General features: G+C 40.9%; 1 protein-coding gene across 3 annotated transcripts in view; it reads left to right on the forward strand.

Moving 5' to 3' along the window:
* SLC16A1 (solute carrier family 16 member 1) overlaps positions 1-25647 on the forward strand; it is a 43268-nt gene that overhangs the window by 9220 nt on the left and 8401 nt on the right. For all 3 annotated transcript variants that reach the window (XM_087889370.1, XM_034414288.3, XM_034414286.3), the window contains exons 2-3: positions 18431-18681; positions 23887-24030. In XM_087889370.1, coding sequence (XP_087745496.1) covers positions 18465-18681; positions 23887-24030 — 361 coding nt within the window. In that variant the 5' untranslated portion in view covers positions 18431-18464. The remainder of the gene's footprint in view (positions 1-18430; positions 18682-23886; positions 24031-25647) is intronic.

Raw genomic sequence — 25647 nt, forward strand, 5'->3', positions numbered from 1 at the left:
GTGCCTCTGCCAAAAAATATTTCAGTTTTTACTTTAGCTCGAATCCAGTCCAGTACTTTTTTGCAAATGTAAGACTACATTTTAACAGAACTTGTTTACATGTAAAGACCCAGTTGCATTTTAATTTGTAGCCAGTTTTGATTGATGATAAAAAGCTAAGTAGTCTCCTAGCCCACTAGGCTACTGCTTGGCTGGGAAACCACCAGAAAATCCGAAGGCTGTAGTCTAAATTGGGAAGTAAAAAAAAAAGGGGGGGGGGAGGGGGAAAGAATGGACAAACTACTTATAAATTCTCAAGAAAACTAAATGGTGTATCTATGAAATCATCAAATACCAATTTGCTTCAAAGAAGAGATGTAAATACCCTGATTCCCCCAAAATAAGACATCCCATGATAATAAGCCCAATCAGGCTTTTGAGCACATGGCAATAAGGCCAAGCACTTATTTCAGGCTTCAAAAAAATATAAGACAGGGTCTTATTTTGGGGGAAACACGGGTATTAGACTGCACTTTTACAGAGTATATGCAAATCAGGTGTAGCTTTTAGTAATGAGGCATGCTCGTTCAAGCTAACTCAAGATAGGATTGAATCTGAATTGCATGTTACTTTTTTTACTATTTTTGAATCATATCCTTTAAGGATGTGTATGCTTTTGTATGTGAAATAGCAGGAATTTAAAAAAAAAAACCTATTTCTGATTTATTTGCCTTATTGTTGGTAATACCATGAAAACTTTAATACCCTAACAATTATTTTTCAATATTTGGCAAAGCTATTTGAAGTTCGTGATAAAAAAGGGTGTTGACTGCATTTGTTGTTCTTCTCATTATAATTTCTCAGCTTTTGTTCCATATTGCCCCAGGAAAAAAGATCACTGCATATTTTCTGTATGTGTACAGAAAATTTGTCTGTGCACTTTCCATCTCAGAGTCATATTTTTAATTTTGCATTCCCCACATCATAATAATGCATATCTTCAGTTATACTAATTCATCGAGTATATATTACTTGACTTACAACCAAGAATTTATGTTGCTAAATGAGAAATTTGTTAAGTGAGTTTTGCCCCATTTTATAACTTTCATTGCAACATTTGTTAAATGAATCACTGCAATTGTTAAATCAGTGACATGGTTGTTAAGTGAATCTGTCTTCCCCATTGAATATTTGCTGGTCAGAAGGTGCAAAAAATGATCATGTGAACCCCAAGACACTGCATATCATAAATATGAACCAGTTGTCAAGCATCCAAATGTAAATTATGAGGATGGTGCAATGGTCGTAAAATGGTCATAAGTCACTTTTTTTTAGTGTGGTTGTAACTTCAAATGGTCACTAAATGAACTCTTGTAAGCCAAGGACTACCTGTAATAGTTTAGTTGTGATAGCTACCGGTAATAGCTATGGATTAGTGGAAACAACGCCAATGGTCCCCAACCTTTTGGGCACCAGGGATTAGTTCTGTGGAGAAGGGTTTTTCCCGCAAACCAGAAGGGGCGTGGTTGTGTCTGCTGCCTGCATTCCACAAATGGGGCTTTGCTTGTTTGCATGGCCCAGTTGCTGACATGCCCGGGCCTGGTGTTAGGCCATGGACTGGGAGTTGGGGACCCCTGCTCTATGCAAAACATTACTAGAAAACTTTAATAAGATGCCTATAGTGATCAGGCACAAGAGAGTAGTAACTAGAAAGAATTTGGATCAGACTTAAAAGGGAATGTTCATTGTAAGGTGCCTCTTTTTCTGAAGAAAAAAAAATCAGGAAGTGTACTCCCAAACACAGACAATCTGTACAGAACTTAACATGTCGGAGATACATGAATATGTCATCATTTTCTTGGCTAGTATGAGTGCAAGGGCTGAAAAGAGAACGAGAGATTAACTTTCATGCTGCTTTTCTGGTAATTTTTTCCCCAAACATTTGGCAATTGACATTTTGAGAATCAGTTCAAAAAGCCACTTGGGTCTTTTATAATTTGCACTAATGCAGAAAAATACTGTGATAAGTATTTAGATCAGAAAGACAGTTTAGGAAATTTAAGAACTTGATTTGAATAGTTCCTTTGCAACGGCAATACATTGAAAAAGATGTTGGGACAGTGAAGAAAGAACTGAACAATTTCTTTTCCTATTCACTTCTACTTGGACTGCTGTTGTACTCTTATTTCTGAGCCAATGTGCAAAGGATACACTGAATGTTTAAGATTAAGTACTTAAACATTGAATTTTGTCGTCTTCAAAGACAATTCAATTCAAATCTGCTCGGTGGTTGGGGGGGACCTGCATTCTGTTATTAGGACTGCGTTCTAAAAATGCTATATAATCCTGCTCAAGATTTCCATGCTGAATGCTTCTGTTCTACTTGCTTCCTGTTCCTCAATCTCATCTCATGTTTCATAGCTAATTTGTTTGAGGGTTGTAAGGAATGTTTGTGAATAAGTAATAGCACAAGTCTAGATCATAGAATCATGTTAAGTGAGCAAGGTTCCTTGTTTCGTAAGTTATTTTGCAGTGTAGGCTTGACAAATCATTGAATCCTGCTATTAAAATCCTTTTTTATATATTTGCCTGTTTTCCATTTCTATCCATATTATTTTATTTAAGTACACTCATATTGTATACTGTTGACAATATTTAGGCTATATCCTACAATGTAGTAACTACTGTATTTAGAAGATGGTCTACTAATTTGCTAATGTTCTGAATTTGAGACAAAATATCATTTTGTGCATTTTACTTCCCAAAGAAGACTACTGTAATTTTCTGTTTGGAAAGCCTATTCTCTCATGCTACCAAAATTACTGTAACGTTCGAAGTTACTGTATATCAAAAGTTAGTTAATTAAAATAGGATAAAGAGAGTCAGTCTGGTCTGGTGGTTGAGGAACCAGCCTAAAAAACCAGAGACTGTGAGTTCTAGTCCCATTTACCCATGAAAGCCAGCTGGGTGACCATGGCCAATCACTTTCTCCCAGCCCAACTCACCTCATAGGGTGGTTGTTGTAGGGAAAACGGAGAAAGAAGTTGTGTTGAATATGTTTGCTGCCTTGATTTATTGTAAAAAACAGTAAATATGAGATACATATTAAATAACTCAATACAGCAACTGATACTGTGCATTTGAAATTTATCCATATCAAATACTGGTTTAAATAATAACAGCATGGGATGTAATAGAGAATATATATCTGAAAAAATACATTTAAGGTATTGTAACAGAATTTCCAGTAAAAAGGTTAAAACAGCATGAATAAAAGCACTCATCATTTCCAGCCTGACAGACATCTCAGAGTAAGATTGTTTTGATATTATAAAATGCCAGGAGGGTGGGAGCTGCACATACTTCCATGGAGAGAAAATTCTGTGTGAATTTTGTTTTATTTTTAAAACAAAATTATTTTACAGCTTGTCTATCAGTCCCAAGCTTGTATATTTGTATGAAAAATACATGTGAGTCTCAAAGCTCATTATTTTGCTGTGTAATGGTAAAAATAATGTAGAATCATCCAGTGCTATCTCTTAAATTGTTTCTACTTATCTGCTATAATGATTGCATAGCTTGGTTTTAATTAGAACTGACAGAGTTTATCTCTCAAGTAGCAGAATCAGCATACGGCATTCACATTCTATTCTTTCAGACAAATGTCCTGTAGTTTACAGATGATAAGACAGAATATCAACATAGGTTTAATCAACAAGATTTCTCTATCCAACAAGGTCTAAATTCTAATAGTTCAAACTGAACACTGGTTCAATTCATTATTTGACATAGTTTGTCAGTTCCAGAATTATTTATTCTTGAATATCCTAGAATTTACCAAATCACTCATTTAATTGGTCATTCATTTTGGTTTTAAGAAACTTTGAAATTTAATTCATATGACTTCAGCATTCTTTATAATGTGGCCCAAATCAGTTTGTTTGCTGCTCCAAACATACTGCATGTTTATACTTCATTTTATTTATAAGATGCATTTAGTTCCTGCAGTTACTGTTAAAGCAACTTTCCCCAAACTAGATGGTCTTCAGATGAATGGACTTGGACTCAGAATTTTCAGAAAATGCAAGACTAATTGGAAATTGAAAATTCTATGCTATACTATTCTAGCTATGTAAGTCCTGCCTATGTACATCTTTGCTCAAATCATGAATTCTCAATTGCCTATCCCAGCTTCTGTGCTGTTCAGCATTTTTGGCAGTAATTTGGATGAGGTTGAAGGGATGTTTACACATTTGTTGGTGACACTAAACTGGAAGAGGCTACGTAGAGAGGAGACTTAAAACTTTCGAGGCATAATTCATTCCATATTTGAGGAATAATGTGTGCAGAAATGAATAAAATAGAATTTAACAGGAAATGTAAAGATTTATATCTGGCTGGGAAAAATGTAAGATGGAAATACATACGAATGGAGAGAAAATCCTGGTAGAGATAAGCTTTTTTATTTTTGTTTCATTTTAGAAAAGTGTATTGGCATCTATTCTTATTAAGAATTTTCTTCTTTAAGTGCTTAAATAAAAAGTATTACTTACTTTCCAGCTTTTTTTTCCCCAACTGATCCAATTATCAGAAGTCTTGAATGGTTTTTTTTTTTTTTTAGTATTTAATAGAAAGCAAGTGGCACAGTTCCATTTGGAAAGTGCATATGGACTGATAAAAGACATTTTAAGAATTCTCATCTTTGGTATAAACTAGTTTTGGTTAGCAGAACTTGGTAATTAGTTTGTTAATAGAAAAACTGTTTTACAATAGGAAGGTAAATTTTTTACTGAATAATGCGTTTTAAATATGGTTTGCAGTAGGTCTGATACTGCTGAATTGGTATATTGTAAACAGTTAGTGTAATGTCATAGTGCAATTCCTACCATTAAGCTGTCTACCCAATTTGGACATTAAACTGACTCCATTGGATTTTATAGCTTGAGATAAAACAAAATGTGCCTATTTATATCCTTAAATCCTTTGTAAGAAAAAAATAGACATCTTCTAACCCAAATTCTTTGTAACTCTTGAACTGCTGAAATGGAATAAGGATAAAGGATTTAAGCTTGCTGATTTATTCTCATTCATTTATGTAATACACCTCTCAGAGGATCTAGTAACAATGTATGACACAATCAAAATATACTAGTATTGCATAGGAAATACCAATCAGTTAATTAAAAAGAACACACTGCTCACAAAACATAATTCTTTCCTCCTTATAGTATGACAACCAGTGGTGAAATTCTCCGAGGATTGCCACTGGTTTGCTGCCTGTGCATGTGTGATGCATGCCAAACATGTGCTATGTGTGTGCATGCGCAGTGCTCACCAAAAGCACGCTAAGTGTGTGCATGCACAATGCGCACCAAATGCATGCTTTGTGCAGAAAAAGTAGGCTTGAGAAGGGAAGTAGAACAGCAAGGGGGGGAAACAGCTGTACCGCCTGATTTAGCTTTGCTAGAAAGCAGGGTTTCCTGCTTTCTAGCGAATATAAACCGCGCGGCACAGCTGATTGTTAGAAATGCCAGTTCGGATGAACCGGTAGCTTTTCTTAACTACCTGTTTGCCTGAACCGGTAGTTTTTATCACTACCGGTTCACCTGAAACGGAGCGAACCAGTAACATTTCACCCCTGATGACAACATATAATAAATGAATAAATTGATTAGTATTTGTCACAAATAATATGATGACAAATATGAAATGTAAATGGGTCCTGACTTTGCAGTAAAACATGAGGAGGGACTTAGGACAATAAACTTGATCCCCCCCCCCCACCTTTTTGTTTAGTTTAGTTGTAACCTAGCTATAGATATTCCAGGTTCAAAATGTTCCCTCATTATACCCAGAAATGAGAAATTGCACATATCAATTTGTAACATACTGGGATTTTTCCTGATCACTAGAGATTCACCAATAGAAAAATGAGGGTTAAGATTCTCCTGTCTCTTCTCTTCCTTCAGTCTTCACTGAAACAACCTCAACTTAATGATTCCATGTTCTCAGGGATGCTTTTTTGTATGATCCTAGCCAGGAATAGGCAGGTGACATCAAAGTAAGTTTACATGAAAAATCACCATTAATAGTGAGAAAAAGAAGCTGTTCCAATGTGAGAGATTGTGAGGAGGCCAAGAAAGAAATATAAGGAGCTCTTAGATATAAACAGTCTGAGTTTCAGAAATCCTGGCAGGAAGAGGTTCAAAATTTTAAAAGGGACTCCACCTTAAAGAACTCATAATAAAATAGATTTGGATATTCCTATTGAAATATATAGAAAGTCATAGGGCTAGAAGGGACCTTGAAGTGTTTTTAGTCCAACCACACTTGCCCAAGACTAATTGCATATCCATCTGGTAAATAGTACTGTCTATCCCGCATCTTACCAAGAAATAAGCTGTGGTTTATCAAATGCATTATTGAAATCTAAGTATAATATATCTACAGCATTTCATTGATCTACTTATTTAGTCACTTTATCAAAGAAGGCAATAAGTTTTGTTTAGCATGACCTGTTCTTAACAAAATCATGCTGGCTTTTATTAATCACCTTGTTCATTTCTAGGTGCTCACAAATCTGCTACTTGATTGCCTTTTCCAGGATTTTCCCAGATACTGATGTCAAGCTGATTGGTCTATAATTTCCTGGGTCCATTTTTCTTTAATTCCAATCATGGGTTTCATCCCACCAAGTTTCAGTAATAGTAACAATATCATACCTGCCCCTCATGTATGAGGACGTTGTTCTCTCTCTTTGTTCCCTATACATTGAGCATTTAGGCATCTCAGCCCTTAATGGCTGATCTTATTTGTTATATTTCCTGTTTGGTATCTGAATGCCCTTTCCTTTTTACCACTTCCTTCCTTGTCAGATTTGTTTTTTGGGAGATTATGCTTTGGGATTGATTCTAGAAATTTTTACAGGTTATGATGATCATAGCACTGAACTCATGCATTTAGTACCACTTCCACCACAGAATATGCTATAGTGGTTCCACCGATAACAGACAATTCAAAGCAAGGTCATCCAATACCTGCATAGACAGTTGGCACAGACAGTTTGGAACACGGAGTGCCACTCAGGGATCATATGAGCACAGAACCTAGTCTAATGGGGTAGGCAGCTTATTTCCAAATCAGGTTTGGGCAAGGAAAGGAGCATGGTCCTGTTCCAAGTCAGTTCTGCCTGTCAGCCATCTGGAAATTATGACAGTGTGACTAGCCTGGAAAACACTGTCAGAGTGCAGACTTGCAGGACAGATGTTGTAACAAATTCCCGTATAAATCATTAGGGAAGTTCAAGGAGCCTTCAGAGGGAGACCAAACACAGGAGGGAAAAACAGCTACCCATATTGGTAAAATGCATACATTTTAGTTCCTAAAACAGCAAACTGCTTAAGTCACCATTATCTGCTCCAGTTACAGTGCTTCATACATTCAGTGATTTTCAGAGTTTAACAGCAAGTGAAGTTCTTTTTCTAATTTCAAGACAGCTATAGCAGTTAGGAACAATTCCTTATGACACTGGTTGAAAGGATTGCTCTTTTGTACGGCCACATTTTCCAACACTATGCAAGGTGATGAGCAAGATAAGCTGCTCAACACCCAGATAATTCAAATTGTGCATTCTGTGAAGGTGACACCCATGGCATTTTCCAAAACATCCTGTCTCAGAATATCATACTATTTTCATACTTACTATAGCTGTATTGGCAACCTAATACAGGTTGCCAATATCGACTTATGATCACAATTGAGTTCAAAAATTCTGTTGCCAAATGAGATATTTGTTAAGTGAACTTTGCCCCGTTTTACAACCTTTCTTGGCATAGTTGTTAAGTGAATCAGTACAGTTGTTACGGTAATAACACAATTGTTAAGTGAATCTGCTTTCCCCATTGATGTTGCTTGTCACAGGCTTGCAGAAGGTGATCACATGACCCTGGTACACTGCAATCATAAACATGAATCAGTTGCCAAGCATCTGAATTTTGATCACATGACCATGGGGATGCTGCAATGGTCATAAGTCACTTTTTTCACTGCCATTGTAACTTTAAACAGTCACTAAATGAATTGTAAGTTGAGGACTACCTGTAGAGCAATTCCAGTGCATGGATTTTCCAGGTTCAATGTCAGAGACCATTTAACCACCATCTGGCATCACTTGACATGTCTTTGAATGGTAATAAAAGCAGAATTGTGGCACTAACAGCTGGTAGTCTACCCTATGCTTGTAGTCCTCAGGTTATGACGTGAATGGGGCCAGACTTTCCATCACCAAGCAGTGCATTTAGGAAGCACAATATCACATTACTGCATTGCTTAGCAACAGAAATCTCAGCAGTCCTAGGTCATTAAGATAGCATCCCATGTGACTGCTATGTGGGAAGAGATGGGAGTCCCAAGCAAACAGGGCTGTAGGTGAGAGATGGGTACCATAGATAGGTATTGGGCAAGCAGGCAGAAAAGCAGTGGGGGTAACTTGCAACCCCTGCTGGATTCCCATTGGCTTTGCCTGTGGAAAGCCAGCAGAGAAGATCACAAATAGCAATCCCATAACGGGAGGACACTGCAACCATTGTAATTATAAATTGATTTCCAAGCCCCGGAATTGCAATCATATGACAACAGAGATGCTACAGTAGCCGCAGTTTCTCAAACCAATTGTAAGCCCCACTTATTCAACAATATTATAACTTTGAATGGTCACTGAACAAGTGGTCTAGTGCAGCCTCAATTGTACAGTCTGTATTATTAAGGCTGCATAAGGCAGTTGATTTTTGGACATTAGAAACAATTCAGACCTGCTGCAGGGGTACTGATTTGTTAGTATCACACTCATTGGCAATGATTCACAGTCTGGCGTAACTTCAAATGGTCACTAAATGACAAGCCGTATTGTGGAGGATTGCCTGTACTAAAAGACTTCAAAAGGAAACTAGTGAATCTACTGATGATATATATTTATTATACTGCCTTTTGATTTACACTTACATTCTGGAAAAAAAGTTCACTTAATTGTGCTTCTCTAAATTGAAGTGGAGCATTAACTTTGCATTTCCTATTGCTACCTCTTATCATAATCTTATCTTATCAAACACTTGGCTTTAGTTAGTTTGCTCCTGGCATGTATGGAATCTGATTTTCAAACTCTAAAAGGGTGAGGGAGTTAAACAACCATATCTCCCTCACTCCTTTAGAGTTTGAAAATCTGATTTTCAAGTGCAGCATTCCAGGGTTTTGTTCAGCCTTTATCTTTTTGATTGGGAAAAGCTGAAGGAAGAACAGAGCTGGGATGCAAGTCAATTCTTGGCATTACTTGTGAAGAGTCCTGGCATGAATAGGAGAGATTTTGTGGATTTATGCAGCCCAGGATAATAGTGCCAGGAAAGAAGTCTGGGGAACGAACTTTTCTCTGATTCTGTTTTATGCCTAAATGTTAAACATATAGCAACAAAAACACAATGTAAATTTGCTACACAATTATTTTTGTTTAAACTTCTAAGATTTGAATCTGCCATTTATAAGAAATTAAAGAAACGCTACAACAAATTTTTAGGTGCAGACTCGCTAGGAGTGTTAACTGTACATAGTCACTGAGAGTCAGACACCAAGTATTATTTTTCTTATGGTTTGTTACATTGTCAGCCAAATTTTTAGACTGGATTTGGCATTTTTATCCATCTATCAGATCAATAACATCGTTATTACCGATATTTCCCCAAAAATAAGACCTGGTTTTATTTTCTTTTGGGGCCCAAAATAAGCACTAGGGCTTATTTTTAGGAAGTATTGCCCCCCCCACCCCCATTGACAGTAGACTCACTTCTGCTTGCTCACAACTGCAACAGCGCAGGAAGCCAAGCGACATGCTGGTGCTATGTTGGTGAGGCAGGGGGTGGAATTCCTCCGCACGTCCTCCACCGGCTTACCTCAGGGCCCTACAGCCAGGCCATCCACACCCCTCAGCACACCACTCAGCCTCCATTGCAGCTGCGAGCAAGTAGAAGAAGGGGGCGGAAACCATGTGGGCTCCTGCTGCACAAAGCTGCCGGTGCTCCATGAGGCACTTGTGGGGGCATGGATGGCCTGGCTGTGGGGGGCCCTGAGGTAAGCTGGTGCGTGGGGCGGCCCCTCCCCCGGTGGCCACAGCACCATGAGCAACCAGATGAAATGGGTGGGCAGCCAGCTGCGTAGGCTGATTTTTTTTGGGGGGTAGGGCTTATATTAAGCGCATGTGTAAAACATTCTAGGGCTTATTTTCAGGTCTTATTTTGGGGGAAAACGATATTAACGAGTTTTTGTGATGCTGCAAGTTTCTGCCTCCTATCTTGAGGAACTTTAATTACTGAAAATGGCTAGATTGTTTAAAATAAGCCATAGTTTAATGCAATCTAATCATGCTAGACTATTTCACATTGTGCAAGCCCAAAATCAAAGAAACCACATGCATTTTTAGCATGCAAGTTATATTTATCCACTCATACTTCAAAGCTTTTTTTTCTAAGTAGTCATTATAATTATTAATGACAATTTATTCAGACTACAAAGAGAAACCAGGCTTAAACAGAAGCACAATTATTCCAACTATTCTTAGCCAAGATGAGAAAGAGTAAAATATGTAAGTGCCAAAATGTGTTATAGTTCCTCCACATTGAATTAAACTATGCTTTAACATGAAGAACAAATGTAACCATGTTTTTCCTCAACACGTTGATTAAGAGCTGTTCAGGCTGCCACCAGATTACATATTTCTCTTTCTCTGAATAGAATTCATTCAGCCATCTTCTTTCTCTGCCAATATCTTATCTCTGGCAACTAATTTTCAGTCTAGTAAGGAATAGAATTTTTGCTGCATCATTTTGATTAATCATTGTTAATTACTATATACTGTATATGTATAACATGTTTTAATTCCTACACATAGCTGACAGTTATAAATTCAACTGCCAAGCACGTCTGACACGTAGCAGCAATGTTTTCCAGTCACGTGGAAATTGCACAATCGACTTTGAAGCAACTTTGTATGTGTATCAGGCTGATTAAACTTAGGACTTTCGTTTTCATTTTATATTTGAAAAGAATATGATTTCTCCCCCCCCCCAAATTAAGCAAAAAGATAGTAAAAAATATGTCTGGTATAAAATATATGTAGTCATCTAATTTAAATTTAAATTGATTGGTTCAAGAACTAATCTTGATATGTATTATACAGTAGCAGTTTGCATAGTTTGTGCACAGTTTGCACGATTTCTGATATTCTAATTTTATCTAGTGCTTAGAGACAGAATGCTATATTGCTGTAAATTCCAGAACCCAAAAGCCAAATTACGGATACATATTACATCAATGTGCTGCTTCTGGAATTGTTTTCTTTTTACTGAATTAGCAGAATTTGGTCATAGCTGTCTTGTCTCACTGTTTTGTCCATGAGAATAAATGACTGATCAGAATGACTGATTAAAAGTCAGGAGAGACAAAATCAGCATCTTCACCTGAAGAATGAAATGTAGTTGGTATACAGAAATTCTAAATGATTATTTCTAGCTAATGCAGAAATCTTACGGCTATTAGAGAAAGTAAGAAATATTCTTATTCAAATTAAATAAATAATTATCAATTAATATGCTACTCCACTGTTCGGAAAGAAACTTTTTATCATATGATTTGGTATGAAAGACTTGAGCATTAAGTAAATCAAATTAGAGGGGCTGCTTATGTGACATTCCAAATCCAGATTACCTTTTTAGGAAGAGTTTCTAAGTGGGAGGATTTTATTTCAGCTAAATCTTGTGGAGAATGAAATGGACAGTTCTTACATTGTGCAGCTGCTGCACTGATTTTACCTTTCTATTGTAACAATAACGATAGTTTATATATGGTGTTGACCACAGGGTGGCTGATTGTAAATTGAAGAAGGCAGAGAGAGTAATCATCCTCATCCTTTTATTGTAAAGAGTCTTCTTTAAAACTTCTGCCCCAGTCTCAAAAATCCTAGTGCTAGAAATATATGTATGTACTCTTTAATGCATAGGTGTCAAACTCGGCACGTCATGTCACCATCACATAACATATCGCGATGTATTTTCCCTTCACAGAGCTGGGGTGGGCTTGGCCTGCATGTATTTATTTATTTATTTATTTATTTATTTATTTATTTATTTATTTATTTATTTGTTTATTTGTTTGTTTGTTTGTTTGTTTGTATACCGCCCTACTCCCGAAGGACTCAGGACGGTGAACAGCCATAATAAATACAAATACATATAGAAGTTAAAAACTATTAAGAAACAGATTAAGTAATTTAGGCTCAAAGATTAAAAACATCCAAATTTATCTAAAGAGGTTTAAAACCCAATTTAAAAGCCAGTTTAAAAGCCAATTAAAAAGGGAGAGTTAGGCCAGACCAGCTTGTTGGAATAGAAATGTTTTCAGGGCACGGCGGAATATGCGTAAGTCTTGGATGTTTCGTAACTCCGGGGGAAGCCCGTTCCAGATGGTAGGTGCCCCCACAGAAAAGGCTCTCCCCCTGGGGGCCGTCAGTCGACATTGTTTGGCCGACGGCACCCTGAGGAGTCCCTCTCTATGGGAGCGAACTGGTCGGTGAGAGGCTATTGGTGGCAGGAGGCAGTCTCGTAAGTACCCTGGTCCTGAGCCATGGAGCGCTCTAAAGATAGTAACCAAAACCTTGAAGCGCACCCGGAAGACCACTGGGAGCCAGTGCAGCTCGCGCAGGAGGGGGGGTTACATGAGAGCGCCACATTGCTCCCATTACCAGCTGCGCGGCCGCATTCTGGACCAGTTGGAGCCTTCGGGTGCTTCTCAAGGGGAGCCCCATGTAGAGAGCATTACAATAATCCAGGCGTGAGGTGACAAGGGCGTGAGTGACCGTGCGTAACGAGTCCCGATCCAGAAAGGGATGCAACTGGCGAATCAGGCGAACCTGATAAAAAGTCCTCCTGGCTACGGCCGTCATATGCTCTTCAAAAGACAGCCGTGAGTCCAGGAGGATGCCCAAGTTGCGAACCCCATCTGTGGGGGCCAACGACTCGCCCCCAATAGTCAGAGATGGCGCCAACTGACTATATCGGGACGACGGAAACCACAGCCACTCGGTCTTGGATGGGTTGAGTCTGAGTTTGTTCCTCCCCATCCAGATCCGTACGGCCTCCAGGCACCGGGACATCACCTCGAGGGCATCATTGGGGTGGTCTGGGGTGGAGATGTACAGCTGGGTGTCATCAGCGTACTGATGGTACTTCACCCCAAAACCACGGATGATCTCACCCAGCGGCTTCACATAAATGTTGAATAGAAGGGGCGAGAGGACCGATCCTTGTGGCACCCCACATATAAGGGGTCGACCTCTGCCCCCCTGTCAACACAGACTGCGACCGGTCAGAGAGAAAGGAGGAGAACCACTGTAGAACAGTGCCCCCCACCCCCAACCCTTCCAACCGGTGCAGCATGATATCATGATTGATGGTATCAAAAGCCGCTGAAGAGGTCTAGTAGGACCAGGACAGAGAAGCAACCCCTGTCCCGAGCCCTCCAGAGATCATCAACCAATGCGACCAATGCTGTCTCTGTGCTGTACCTGGGCCTGAATCCCGACTGGAACGGATCTAGATAATTCGATTCATCCAGGTACTGAGGCAGTTGTCGTGCAACCACACTCTCAACAACCTTTGCAACAAAGCGAAGGTTGGAGACAGGACGATAATTTGCTAATACAGCTGGATCCAGGGAGGGCTTCTTGAGGAGGGGCCTCACCACCGCCTCTTTCAAGACGGTGGGAAAGACACCCTCACTCAAAGAAGCATTTATAATCTGGAGCCAGCCTCGCGTCACCTCCCGGGAGGCCAGTACCAACCAGGATGGACACGGGTCCAATAAACATGTGGTCGCATTTAGTCTGTTCAGTATCCTGTCCACGCTTTCGGGAGTCACAGGATCAAACTCTTCCCAAATAATATTCTCAGGACCTGCCCCTGTCATCTCCTCTGGATCAATCCAGTCAGAGTCTAGCTGTTCACGAATCTGAGCAATTTTGTCATACAGATATTGTACAAAATCCTCAGCTCTACCCTCCAAGGGGTCTTCCCGCGTCTCTTGATGGAGCAGAGAGCGGGTCACCGTAAACAGGGCGGCTGGGCGATTATCTGATGACGCAATAAGAGTAGAAAAGTAGTTACTCTTCTCTACTCTTATCGCCACTAGGTAATTCTTAATATGAGATCTTACCAGTGTTCGGTCGGATTCAGAATGACTAGCCCTCCAACTGCTCTCTAGGCGTCTTTTCCGGCGCTTCATCTCCCTCAGCTCCTCAGTATACCAAGGAGCCAGGTGAGACCGGCGCCGGGTCAGAGGCCGCAAAGGCACAACTCGGTCTAAAGCATCAGCCGCCGCCCTATCCCAGGCGGCCACTAAGTCCTCAGCCGAGTCGTGTGCTAGAACCTCAGGAAATGGCTCAAGCTCCATCTGGAATCTCTCAGGATCCATCAGGCGCCTGGGGCGGAACCACCTGGTCGGTTCCGCCTCCCTGGGGCGGGGTGTGGTGGTTCAAAGGTCCAGGCGAAGGAGGGAGTGATCTGACCATGACAAGGGTTCAATCACTATATCCCCTATCTCGAGATCACTCAACCACTGTCCAGAGACAAAAACAAGGTCCAGTGTGTCCCCCCCCATGTGAGTAGAGCCATAAATTAACTGGGTCAGGTCCATAGCCGTCATGGAAGCCATGAACTCCCAAGCCACCTCAGATGTCTCGCCAACTGATGACAGGTTAAAATCCCCCATGACCATAAGCCTGGGGGTGTCAACAGCCACCGCGGCTCTAACATCAAGCAGCTCAGGCAGGGCTGCTGCCACATGGCAGGGAGCCAGGTACGTGACTAGCAAGCCCAACTGCACCCTATGACCCCACTTCACAAGAAGGGACTCACATCCAGCCATCTGAGGAACAGTGGCCTCCCTTGGTCCAAGACCTTCGTTAATAACAACCGCCACCCCTCCGCCCCTCCCCTGAGACCTTGGCTGATGGAAAGCACGGAAACCTGGTGGGCACATATCAACAAGGGGGGCTCCCCCTTCCTGGCCCAACCAGGTCTCCGTAATACCCGCCAGGTCCGCACCCCCCTCCTGAATAAGATCACAAATGAGGGGGGCTTTATTTACCACGGACCTGGCGTTGCACAGCATCAGCCGAAGGCCTGGGGCCTGAGGTTCCGTACAACCTGGGGAACGAGAAGAGCTTTGAGGGTCGGAGCGTGCCACCGCTTGTAAACAGCGAGGACGCACTCCCGTAGGATGATGTGGCCCCCTGCTCCCGCCATATCTGCCCCTCCCACCTACAGTATCGATGTTATGGGCATCTGTATCGTAAGGTCTAATCATCTCCTTGACCCCAGAGTTCACACCTCCCATGCCACGCCCTACGGCTGGCCCAGATACCCTCCCCCACGGGTCTTCCCCCAAACCCACGTAATCTACCCCGCTCCCAGAATCCCTTAAAATCTTATTAAGAAATTTCCCTAAAAAACCCCATAACCCTCTTTTTGCTGTATGCCATCTCTCCGGACTCCAAAGTCCGTCATCGAGATAGGCCCTCGATAAAGAAGAGGGCCAGACCTGCGAGAGGGGGGCATCTCGCAGTTTGAGGAGTTCTCCCAATGAGTACATTTTGTAGCTAGATAGTCTATAGCTGGTAGGCATGTCCTAGTTATCCAGGGTCCTGTGGAGAGAGTATCAATTAGAGGTACAAGTCATTTTAGTCCCGCTGAACTCTCATATCAGTGGTAGAAAGAGCCATTTTGAACTCAGATGTGAACATCGATCACCCTCTCACGGCAACCAGATATAAGGGAGAAAAACAGCAGCTATAGTCCTGTTCTTTCAATGTTGTACCTAGGCATAGATGGAATAGCCAATCCTTGAGATTAGAGATACGGATAGTCTGTGGGAAATATATATAGTAGGCGAAAATCCAGGGAGACTCAGATGAAATAAAAGTAAGGAAATTCTCATCCTGATATACAGGAAACAACAAACCTGGATAGCAAATGATTCACAAAAAGCCGAATATCCGGTCATAAAAGGGCGATAGGAGATAAAAATACAGGAGGGGAGATGGAATAAGGCAGTCACTTTGTAGAAGCAAAGCCCCCATGATAGACATAACAATCATTTCTAATCTCCTTAGCTTTCTTTAGGTCTTTTATGCATGAAGGTTTAAACCCCCCCCATAGAAAGAGAGGGGGGAGGCCTCTGGGAGGCAATCCAGAGCTGGCCCGACAATGGAAGGATCGGCATCTTTCCATTGCCCAGGAGATCAGTTGAAAATAAATAAGAAAGGTCCCTATTCTCCTTTCTGAGGCCTCTTTGGTCTCTAAATTGCTTTGGTTTTTGCTGCCTGTAACTGCCAACTGTAACTGCTATTTCGGGCGCCATTTTGGAATTTTAAACTGCCACCACCATCGGCCTCCTCCGCGCCGATTTCGCCCACCGCCAGCCTCTGCAGGCAACCTCCAATCTTGCCAAGGGTCTAACGAAATCAGCCCAGGGTGCCAGACAGTCATCGCAGCCGTATATCGCCATCCATCCGGCAGCCTCTGATGAATGTAGGGCCGGCTGTCACGAAGCTATCGGCCCAAATTCGCTGACTCAAATCCCACCAGCACCGCCCGTCTCATTATAAGCTGTTTCAGAGAGCGAAGCCACAAAACCGCTCTCCTAGAAGGTCTTCCGGAGCCGAAAACGCTCCCATCGGATCAGCAAATCAGCCCTCTCAACACACCATGGGCCATAGATGGGTAATTGGCCCTAAGGACCCCCAACTGTCAGGACATTACCCCTGTAAAACCGGAGCTCCACCAGGAGTCGCCATCTTGGGCATGTGCGAGGGTTCCATTATCTGGCCTGTGAGTCTCCAGTTTGACACACCTGCTAACATATTTAGCTTTGCTTTATAGAAGTCTGGTAACATTCATTTCAATATAGAGTAGCAATAACTGCAAGGTTTATATAATGTATCAATATTAAATATTTCTTAAAAGTATGTATATATGTGTGTGTCTGTGTTATGTTTCTATTTTTCAAGAGAGTATACCCTTAATATATGTGCTCACCAACTCCAAAAGTCAGTGGATACTTGAGTCAGGAATATGCTTACCCATGAAAGAAGATAGATCATTGGACACTAGTTTTTTTAAGTCTTAAAAATGCCATGGGTCTCCAGATACATTGTTGGATTAGTTAAGGTTGGAATTTGGTTCTCTTTAATAACTATTTTATATATACAAGTTATTTGGGGATCATTATTTTAATTTGATTCATTTTTCAAGTTAATGATTCCCAAATAGTTTGTATATATATAAAAAAGTTCTTAAAGAGAACCAAATTCAAGCTATGAGTAATTATTATTATATTTGAAGTATGTATTGTACAACAGTGCTAGTGAGAAATCAGTGCATATCCAAATTGCCAGTGTTTCCAGAGGAGCATCTATTTCGTGAAAGCATTCGAAGTTATTATGGAAAGGATAATTTGATGTGCATTCCAGTCGTAGTTGAAGAGATAGGAATGATTTGAATTTGACATGTAGCTTTGGTTCATGGATGCCTGAAAAAGAAACAAAAAAACAGTTAAAATTATAATACAAATTAATTGGTCTGAAATATAACAGGATTTTTTTGTTTTAATTTGGCATTGAGATAGGTTAAGTTCAATTATCTAATCCAGTGATGGCTAACCTTTTCTGGACCAAGTGCCCAAAGCGTGTGGGTGTGCACACAAATGCATGCGTCCGAACCCCCAAAATACAATGCGTGCATGGTCCCTGTTCATTTCTCCCACTCCCGCGCATGCCCTGTGCATATGCGTGTGGTCCCCCACACACACCCTGCCCCCTGCATGCGCACGCGGCCCCCTGCATGCACCCCTTGCATGTGCACGCGGTCCCTATGCACGTGCCTTGCCCCCCATGCATGCGCGGCACAGATCTGAAGACCAGCTGGCCAGCAGGAGGCGTGCTTGCATGCACAGTGAAGCTGAACTGGGGCTATGGCTCGTGTGCCATCAGAGAGGGCCCTGCGTGCCACAGGTTTGCCAATCTTTGGTATTTTAAACACACAGTATCTCAATTTATTTTCTGAACTTTGAGGATACTGTTGATAGAAACAGATCAAGTAGGAACAACACTAAATATTCTTAACTGCTTAAAAAGAGGAGGGAAATGAAATTTATAAGCCCAGGAGGAATTAGTCTTACTTGCTCTTATAATAACTTTATATCCCAGTCTTATCTAAAACTTGGTGATACATATAGCCTTAACAGTATGGTCTTAACAGAATATGGTCTTAATAATATTGGAGACAAAATTCAACAATGTTTCCCTAATGCTTATTGACATATTTTCTGAAAGAAATACTGTCATTTTTCTTTATAGATCTTTAAATACCTGTTGAATTACTTCAGTCAAGATGCCGGCAGCAATTGGAGGCCCAGTAGGATACACGCCACCTGAAGGAGGATGGGGTTGGGCTGTGGTTGTTGGTGCCTTTATTTCTATTGGATTTTCATATGCATTCCCCAAGTCCATTACAGTATTCTTTAAGGAGATTGAAATCATCTTTGACGCATCAAGCAGCAAAGTTTCCTGGATCTCTTCTATTATGTTGGCAGTTATGTACGCAGGGGGTAAGTTTGCAAACCAAATAAATGGTATTTTTACTGTGCAGTTTCAATAATAATGTCCTGCTTTGATTGGAGAAAAATGTTAATAGATCTGTAGGTAAATTTAAATATTCCTATAGTACCCAGTGTGGGGGAAAATAGGCCAATCTATTTAATTTGCAGAAATATAAATACTACATTTCCAATGAATTATTATTTGAGTGGTTTTTAATTTGTAGTCTCTACTGCAGGCCTGTACAACTTGTTTAAGGGAAAGGGCCACATTAATAAATTGTAAATCATTGTAGGCCTCAAAAAATGTACATCAATCAGCCGTTCCTTGGCTAACAGAACAAAAGAAGTGCTAGAATGAGGGATTGTGGCTCCAAGTTTGCTACTTAAAAAAAACACCCAGGTCTCGTACTGCTGCATGGTGGGCAAGTCTCTAAGGTTTCCTTTGACATAATCTTTTAGACGACTGATCTTAAGTACTTAAAAGTTAGTGCATGATTTGCTTCAATAAGGAAGGAAAATAAATGTTCTGCTTTGCTAATTACAGACAAATACATAATAAATAAATAAGCAAGATTAAATAAATTAAAAAGAAGAATTTTGGTACTAGGAAATACGGTCTCAAGGATCCAAGCTCTGGACTGATACCAGTAGGAAAGAAGCAACACGCTTGAAGGCAAACTGGGTTTATTCAGCCGGACTCAGGCACGCAATGAGTTCATTCAGCAGCAAAATAGCAGTCAGCAAAGTGGTGAGCAAAGTCTGTTTGACGCAAAATCAGCGCTGGGAGCATCCGCCTCCCAGTGCCCGTAAATAGGCAAGCCACACCTTCCCACTGTGCAGGCCTCACCCTTGTGGCTCTCACGTGCCAAAGCTCCGGCCCAGCTGATCGTCGGGCCTAATCAGCTGCTTGGCGCTTCCTGGCTTAGCCACGTCTCCGGGCCTCACAGCTAACTACACTGTTTCCTCTGCCACCACGAGGCCACCCAACTGATTGTTTGTGCTATGCTTGCGCGCTACAGCTGGGTCTTCCTGAGACACCCCTGTCACTGGTGCATTTTTGCGTCACCCATGCTCCTGTCCTCCCGCTGTGACAAGCCCTGGGCCTCGCAGCTTGACGTATGGTCTATAATAATCACATACTTATTTATACACTGCTTTTTTGTAACTGGAAGTATATGTTATCAACATATTTGCTATCATTTTTGCTAATACTGTGTTCTATAACTACTTAAGGTAATATATACTCTAATTTTTTCCCCTTCTATTCTAATATGAGAATCCATTAAAGTTATCTAAAATTAAATCTGTGTTTTTGATAATGTACAAGGTGTGTTAAATTCCGGGCCATTGTTTTATTATTTTTTTAGTGATTTAAATTGAATGAATAATAAATTAATAATAAAGTTTTACCCAGGAACTAAAGGAAATTAAGGATGTACAAAATGTCACTATAAAATCATGCTGTGTATATGGAAATGGACCGTTAAAATCCACATTTACATATCTATTTTTATGATTGTTTTTGTCCTATTTATTTACAGGACTTGAGGCAATTTAAAAACTAAATAGACATAACCCTTCATGCTTTCAAAACAGGCCTGAATACTTTTGACTTCACTGCTGCTGAAATATGGTGAACAGCCGGCTTTTACTTTGCATGTATCTCAAAAATAAGTAACCATGCTGCATTGCATATGAAATTTTTGTTTGGAAGAGAATAATCTTTGTCCTTATTCAACTGTTGAGGCAATCAGCATATTTTCCTGCTTCATGGTGGCAACAAGAACATGAACTATAACAGCCTTGTCATTGTTTGATTTTAATAGTTTAGAAAATTCAGTCCATAAATAATCAGTAATGTAAAAAATAAAGACCAGCAGTGTTCATTTTTAAAAACAAAGTTGAAAAATCTGTTCAACTTTACTAATGAGCTATTCCCCCCCCCCCCCCAATTTTCGAGTAGTTCTTGGGTACTTTTGATTGCCATTGGTGGGGCTTCCCTGGTCAAATGTCACACAAACAAAAATAAAGTGGCCAAAAATGCGTAATTATCCAGATTAAAAGGACATAAGTCAGTATTCAGGACATGTGTTTCTAGTTGCATTTAAACAAGCTCTAGAGTTTGTAGAATGTTTTTCTCAGTTGGCGTTTAATTACTTTATTTTAGATTTAAACTCTTAAAAGAAATATTTTAAATATTGAATGTAAATTAATCAGTCCCAAACTTTTGGGTGGTGATTAAAGGACTATACAAATTGTACATAACAGAGTTAAGGTAAGAATTCATTTAAGCTTTTATTATACAGTAGCTATTACCTAGTTTTGAATTAAATAATAAGTAATACTAAAACAATGTTGGCTACAAACTATTAAGCCCATCATAGCACAGGGTTAGATTATTTGTGCGAACATCTGTTTCTGATTATTTTTGCTTGTCTCAGAATATCCAGCATGTATATTAATGGTTTCCATAAAATCAGGAAGCTGGTCTTCTTTGTTGCAGTGCCTTTTCTATGGAACACCACTCTCTGTGACATTTATATGGCCCTAGTCCTGTGGCCTTTTGCAATATCTTGGAAATTTGGCTCAAGGATTGAGCCGGAGTTTCATTTTGTAATGGTATAGAAAATAATTGTGGCCTCATGTTTTTTGTGTGATATTTTGTAGCCTATTTTAACTCAATGCTAGTAGCCCAGTGTTACAATTTTTGAGTTATGTGACTATATACAAGTAGTCCCCAACTTATCATCACAATTGAGCCCAAAATTTATGTTGCTAAGTAAGAAATTTGTTAAGTGAGTCTTGCCCCTTTTTACAACTTTTTTTGCCATGTTTGTTAAGTCATTGCAGCTATTACATTAGTAACCCGGTTACTAAATGAATCTGGTTTCCCCATTGACTTTGCTTGTGAGAAGGTTGCAAAAGATGATCACATGACCCTGGAACACTGCAACCATCGTAAATGTGAGTCAGTTGTCAAGCATCTTGTCACTAGTGTTTTCAGAATTGCTGTAGCTACTTGATCAGTCACAAACAGTATGGCTCCAATCAAGCCATCTCCTGTTTGCAATTAACTGCAAGCCTTCCCCTCCCTAGTTAATTGCAGGTTAACTCCCCATATAAGCACGGACCTTTCTGCTTGCTATTCGGGCCTAGACACTGTTTAGGCCTAGATGCAGAGCCAGTGCTGAAGCACCTGGAAGCAGGGCCCAGAGCAGAGCTGCAGAAAGGAAGAGAACTCAGCTAAGGAGTCCTGACGGCTGCAGCAGAGATAGCAGCAGAAAAGGAGCCGAAGAATTGTGTAAAGATACTCCCATGGAGCTAGCTGCAACTGTGAGTTGAGATAGCTGGAGCCTTTTGAAGTCTCCAATTTTGGCTTGCCTTTTGCTGAGTTGAAGCACGCAAGCCAACATCTGAACTGTTGTTGCCGTTGGAGCTACGATCGGAGGGAGAGCCGGACAGTTTCTCTCCCAGGAGCTTCAAGCCACGTTTGCTGGTTGAATTGTTTTTCACAGGTGACTTTTAGCTGTGAAGCTTACGCTGCTGCCCTTCTACCACCTCGATGATGTATCGACACCGAAGCTGTTTAGTGTCATGTTAGTTTTTTTCTTATGGACTGTTTCGGTATTGTGGAGAGGAATTTAGGGAGATGGCCTGGCTTCATTTAACCAAGATAAGACTTTGTTGTCAATGCTTTTTTTAAAGATATAGTGTTTTTTAAACATTTTCAAATAAAGTATATTTTTATACAAGACTCCTCTGCTAGTTTTATTTCAGTCCTAGTGTGTTTGCTTGTGAGCTGGTTCACGGTTCGGGGACAATCCTCAACCCCATCCTGACACATCTGAATGTAAATCATATGACCATGGGGTTGCTGCAACAGTCATAAGTCTGAAAAATGGTCATAAGTCACTTTTTTCAGTGCTGTTGTAACTTTGAACGATCATTAAGTGATTTGTTGTAAGTTGAGGACTATCTGTACATTCATTAATAAATAAATACTGCCATTATTAAACACTCTAGAAACCATATCTGTTCTTAACTGTATGCTAAAACAATCTAGTTGTTAAACAGTCAGCCGTTACCCTTTATTGTTGGTGATACAAATTAAATGTAACATCTGTTCAATTGGAAGTTGTATCTGTCCTGTGTCTTGCTCCAAATTACAAACATCTGCCTTCTGTATGTTATGTCCTGGTAAACAAATATGATATAATTCTCGAAGCTGAATTGTGTAGTATTTCTATGTATTGGTCAATCATTTAAAAAACTAGTACCGTAGCAACAAAGCAAATGAGGTGTGTGATTTAGCCCTGGGTTCCCCACAAACACGCATTGTATTGCAGACGAGAAGCAGCCCCCTTTACCAATTGTGCTGTGTTCCCGTGACAGTTGGTTTTCCACACCGGACTGCATAAGTCCAGTTAAGTGAGGCCCACCAAGGCTTCTCAGTGCTAATAAGATGTGTGCGCTAAACAAATTATTCCAAAGCAGAAATATTCACAATACATTAAGAAATTTGTAAACAGAAACAATCACCTACTTTTATAGATAGATTTGCAAAATTTAATTTTAACTGTTAACATACCAGGAAGAATTTAAAAGTTAAATGATCAAAACTTTTGAGTGTGTTTTTGGCTTGCATATTTCCATCTGGTTCTCCCCCCACCCTCCCACCCCGATCTTTTGATATTGTTATATTAACACAGTAATGCATATTCATTGTACAACTGATAAAACATACTTTAGGCTAAATTAGAATACAATTTGGAATGTTCTTTTTTATTTTACTCATCTCTCAGTTGTAATTACCTCTTCTAGGAGAGTTAACAAAGATAAGATGTTTTACCAAAATTTAAAAGAAAAATAAACCAAAATATTCAAATATAAGGAAATCAGAATCATTTGCAACCAGCTACCACACCACACCCACACCTACACCCAAGCCTATTCAATTGCATTATTATTTTCTCTAGGTCAAACCATTCACTTTTCAATTTAGGTTAACCAGAAGACAAGCTATGATATAATCTTAGGAGCAACTTCTAGGGGTTTTAAATGGAAATACCTAATTTTGCAATATTTGCTCTCTGTTTCTTATATACTGTAGTGTTCATAGTCTCCAGAAGTCTCTTGCTTTACTTTGCATGCATTACTCTAAAGATTGGGAAATACATTGATGTAACCTATTGCCTGAATAATTATTTCTTCTAGGCCCAATCAGCAGCATCCTGGTGAACAAATATGGCAGCCGTCCAGTCATGATTGCCGGGGGCTGCCTGTCAGGCTGTGGTCTGATCGCTGCCTCTTTCTGTAATACTGTGGAAGAGTTGTACTTCTGTGTTGGTGTTGTGGGTGGTAAGTGAACATATCTATAAAACGTAGATATATGTAATTGTATAATTTTCAGAGATAAATGTAGATAAGTTTTTTAAAGAACAGGAATGCAGTTCTCTATTGGAAAACACTAATCTGGAATATTAAGTAAAGGCCAATCTTTCCTTTCCAGGATCAAAACTCTTGAGCTGGTGAACTAGAATTTCCATGTCTACTTTTTTTTTCAGAGAAGGATATTTACTTTACTTTACTTTATTCAAATTTCTATACCGCCCTTCTCCTTTCGGACTCAGGGCGGTGAACAGCCAAGATAAAAACATCTATACAAAACATCACAGTTAAAAAATAAAGTTAAAATAATTTATAAATTTGGCCCATAATTTAAAACTTGTCAATTAAAAGCAATATTAAAATTTTAAAACTAACCCTAAAATCAAGACAGACCGGCTAACTGGAAAAAATGAGTTTTTAGGGCCCGACGAAAAATCTGAAGGTCGGAGATCACTCGTATCTCTGGGGGTAGATTGTTCCATAGGGTAGGTGCCACCACAGAGAAGGCTCTCCTCCTGGGGGTCGTCAGCCGGCATTGTCTGGCCGACGGCACCCTGAGGAGGCCCTCTCTGTGGGAGCGAACCGGCCGGTGGGAGGCTATTGGTGGCAGAAGGCGGTCCCGTAAGTACCCTGGCCCTAAGCCATGGAGCGCTTTAAAGGTGATCACCAACACCTTGAAGCGCACCCGGAAGTCCACCGGAAGCCAATGCAGCTCGCGCAGGAGAGGAGTCACATGGGAGCGCCCCGTCGCTCCCATAATCCCCCGCGCAGCCGCATTCTGCACCAGTTGGAGCCTCCGGGTGTACCCTAAGGGGAGCCCCATGTAGAGAGCGTTACAATAGTCCAGACGAGAAGTGACGAGTGCTTGAGTGACTGTGCGTAGGGAGTCCCGGTCCAGAAAGGGGCGCAACTGGCGTATCAGGCGAACCTGACAAAAAGCCCCCCTGGCCACGGCTGTCATATGCCCTTCTAAAGACAGCCGCGCATCCAGGAGGACACCCAAGTTGCGGTCCCTCTCTGTGGGGGCCAATGATTCGCCCCCAAACACCAGCGATGGCGTCAGCTGGCTATACCGGGACGCCGGCAGCCACAGCCACTCGGTCTTGGAAGGGTTGAGTCGAAGCCTGTTTCTCCCCATCCAGACCCGCATGGCCTCCAGGCACTGGGACATCACTTCCAAGGCATCATTGGGATGGTCTGGGGTGGAAATGTACAGCTGAGTATCATCAGGGTACTGATGGAACTCCACCCCAAAACCACGGATGATCTCACCCAGCGGCTTCACATAAATGTTGAACAGGAGGGGCGAGAGGACCGACCCTTGCGGCACCCCACAAACAAGGCGCCTTGGGGTCGACCGCTGCCCCCGTCAACACGGATTGTGACCGGTCGGAGAGATAGGAGAACCACCGCAAAACGGTGCCCCCCACTCCCAGTCCCTCCAGCCGGCGCAACATGATACCATGGTCGATGGTATCAAAAGCCACTGAGAGGTCTAATAGGACCAGGATAGAGGAAGAACCCCTATCCCGGGCCCTCCAGAGATCATCCACCAACGCGACCAATGCCGTTTCTGTGCTGTACCCA

Source organism: Pantherophis guttatus, chromosome 3, assembly GCF_059756535.1.
Source record: "Pantherophis guttatus breed Tessera chromosome 3, ASM5975653v1, whole genome shotgun sequence".
Lineage (NCBI taxonomy): Eukaryota > Metazoa > Chordata > Lepidosauria > Squamata > Colubridae > Pantherophis > Pantherophis guttatus.